This window comes from Hemiscyllium ocellatum, chromosome 50 (genome assembly GCF_020745735.1).
Source record: "Hemiscyllium ocellatum isolate sHemOce1 chromosome 50, sHemOce1.pat.X.cur, whole genome shotgun sequence".
NCBI classification, from domain to species: Eukaryota; Metazoa; Chordata; class Chondrichthyes; order Orectolobiformes; family Hemiscylliidae; genus Hemiscyllium; species Hemiscyllium ocellatum.
In genome coordinates, this window is record NC_083450.1 from 7,079,708 (window position 1) to 7,080,757 (window position 1,050).

Genomic DNA, 1,050 nt, shown 5'->3' on the forward strand with positions numbered 1-1,050 from the left:
TTGTGTGTGTGAGGGGGTGTGTGTGAGGGGGTGTGTGTGAGGGGGTGTGTGGGTGTGTGTGTGGGTGTGTGTGTGTGTGTGCGTGTGTGTGTGTGTGTGTGTGTGTGTGTGTGTGTGTGTGTGTGTGTGTGTGTGGGTGTGTGTGGGTGTGTGTGGGTGTGTGTGTGGGTGTGTGTGGGGGTGTGTGTGTGGGTGTGTGTGTGGGTGTGTGTGTGTGAGGGTGTGTGTGTGTGTGTGTGTGTGGGGGTGTGTGTGGGGGTGTGTGTGGGGGTGTGTGTGGGGGTGGGTGTGTGTGTGGGGGTGTGTGGGGGGGGTGTGTGTGTGGGGGTGTGTGTGTGGGGGTGTGTGTGTGGGGGTGTGTGTGTGTGTGGGTGTGTGTGAGGGGGTGTGTGTGAGGGGGTGTGTGGGTGTGTGTGTGGGGGTGTGTGTGGGGGTGTGTGAGGGGGGGGGTGGTGCTGACCTCTCGATCCTTGATCCCCAGCAGGAGAACCTCCTCCATCAGGGTCAGCCTCAGCTCCTTGGCGTCTCCGTCCGCCTCCTGCTCCCGGTCCCGGTCCAGCTCCGGGCCGCCCCGCTCGGGAGACCCCCCCGGGCCCCCGGTACCATCCCGATCCCAGCCCCGGGCCCCCTCGGGCCGGCGGCCCCTGTGGGTCAGGAGCGACATCGGACTCTCCTCCTCACTCGGGCTCCCGGATGCGGCCGCTCAGCCCCGCCCCCCCTACCGCGTCACCCGGACCGGCCCCGCCCACGGCAACCCGCCAATCGGCTCCGAGCACAGCTCACTGGCCCCGCCTACTCCCAGCGCAGACGGCAACCCGCCAATCGGCTCCGGGCACAGCTAACACACAGGCCCCGCCCACCCAACCGCACACGGCAACCCGCCAATCGGAGCCGGGCACCGCGCACAGGACCCCGCCCACCACCAGCGCTCACGGCAACCCGCCAATCAGCTCCGGGCACAGCTCACACACAGGCCCCGCCCACTACCGCGGCACACGGCAACCCGCCAATCAGCTCCGGGCACAGCTCACACACAGGCCCCGCCCACTA

The 1,050-nt window shown here is 67.9% G+C and overlaps 1 protein-coding gene across 1 annotated transcript in view; it reads right to left on the reverse strand.

Moving 5' to 3' along the window:
• The window catches only part of LOC132805573 (Golgi phosphoprotein 3-like), a 14,638-nt gene extending 13,944 nt beyond the window's left edge, over positions 1-694 (reverse strand). Inside the window, exon 1 of the mRNA XM_060820702.1 lies at positions 461-694. Coding sequence (XP_060676685.1) covers positions 461-664 — 204 coding nt within the window. The 5' untranslated portion in view covers positions 665-694. The remainder of the gene's footprint in view (positions 1-460) is intronic.
• Between the last annotated feature and the right edge of the window lie 356 nt (positions 695-1,050).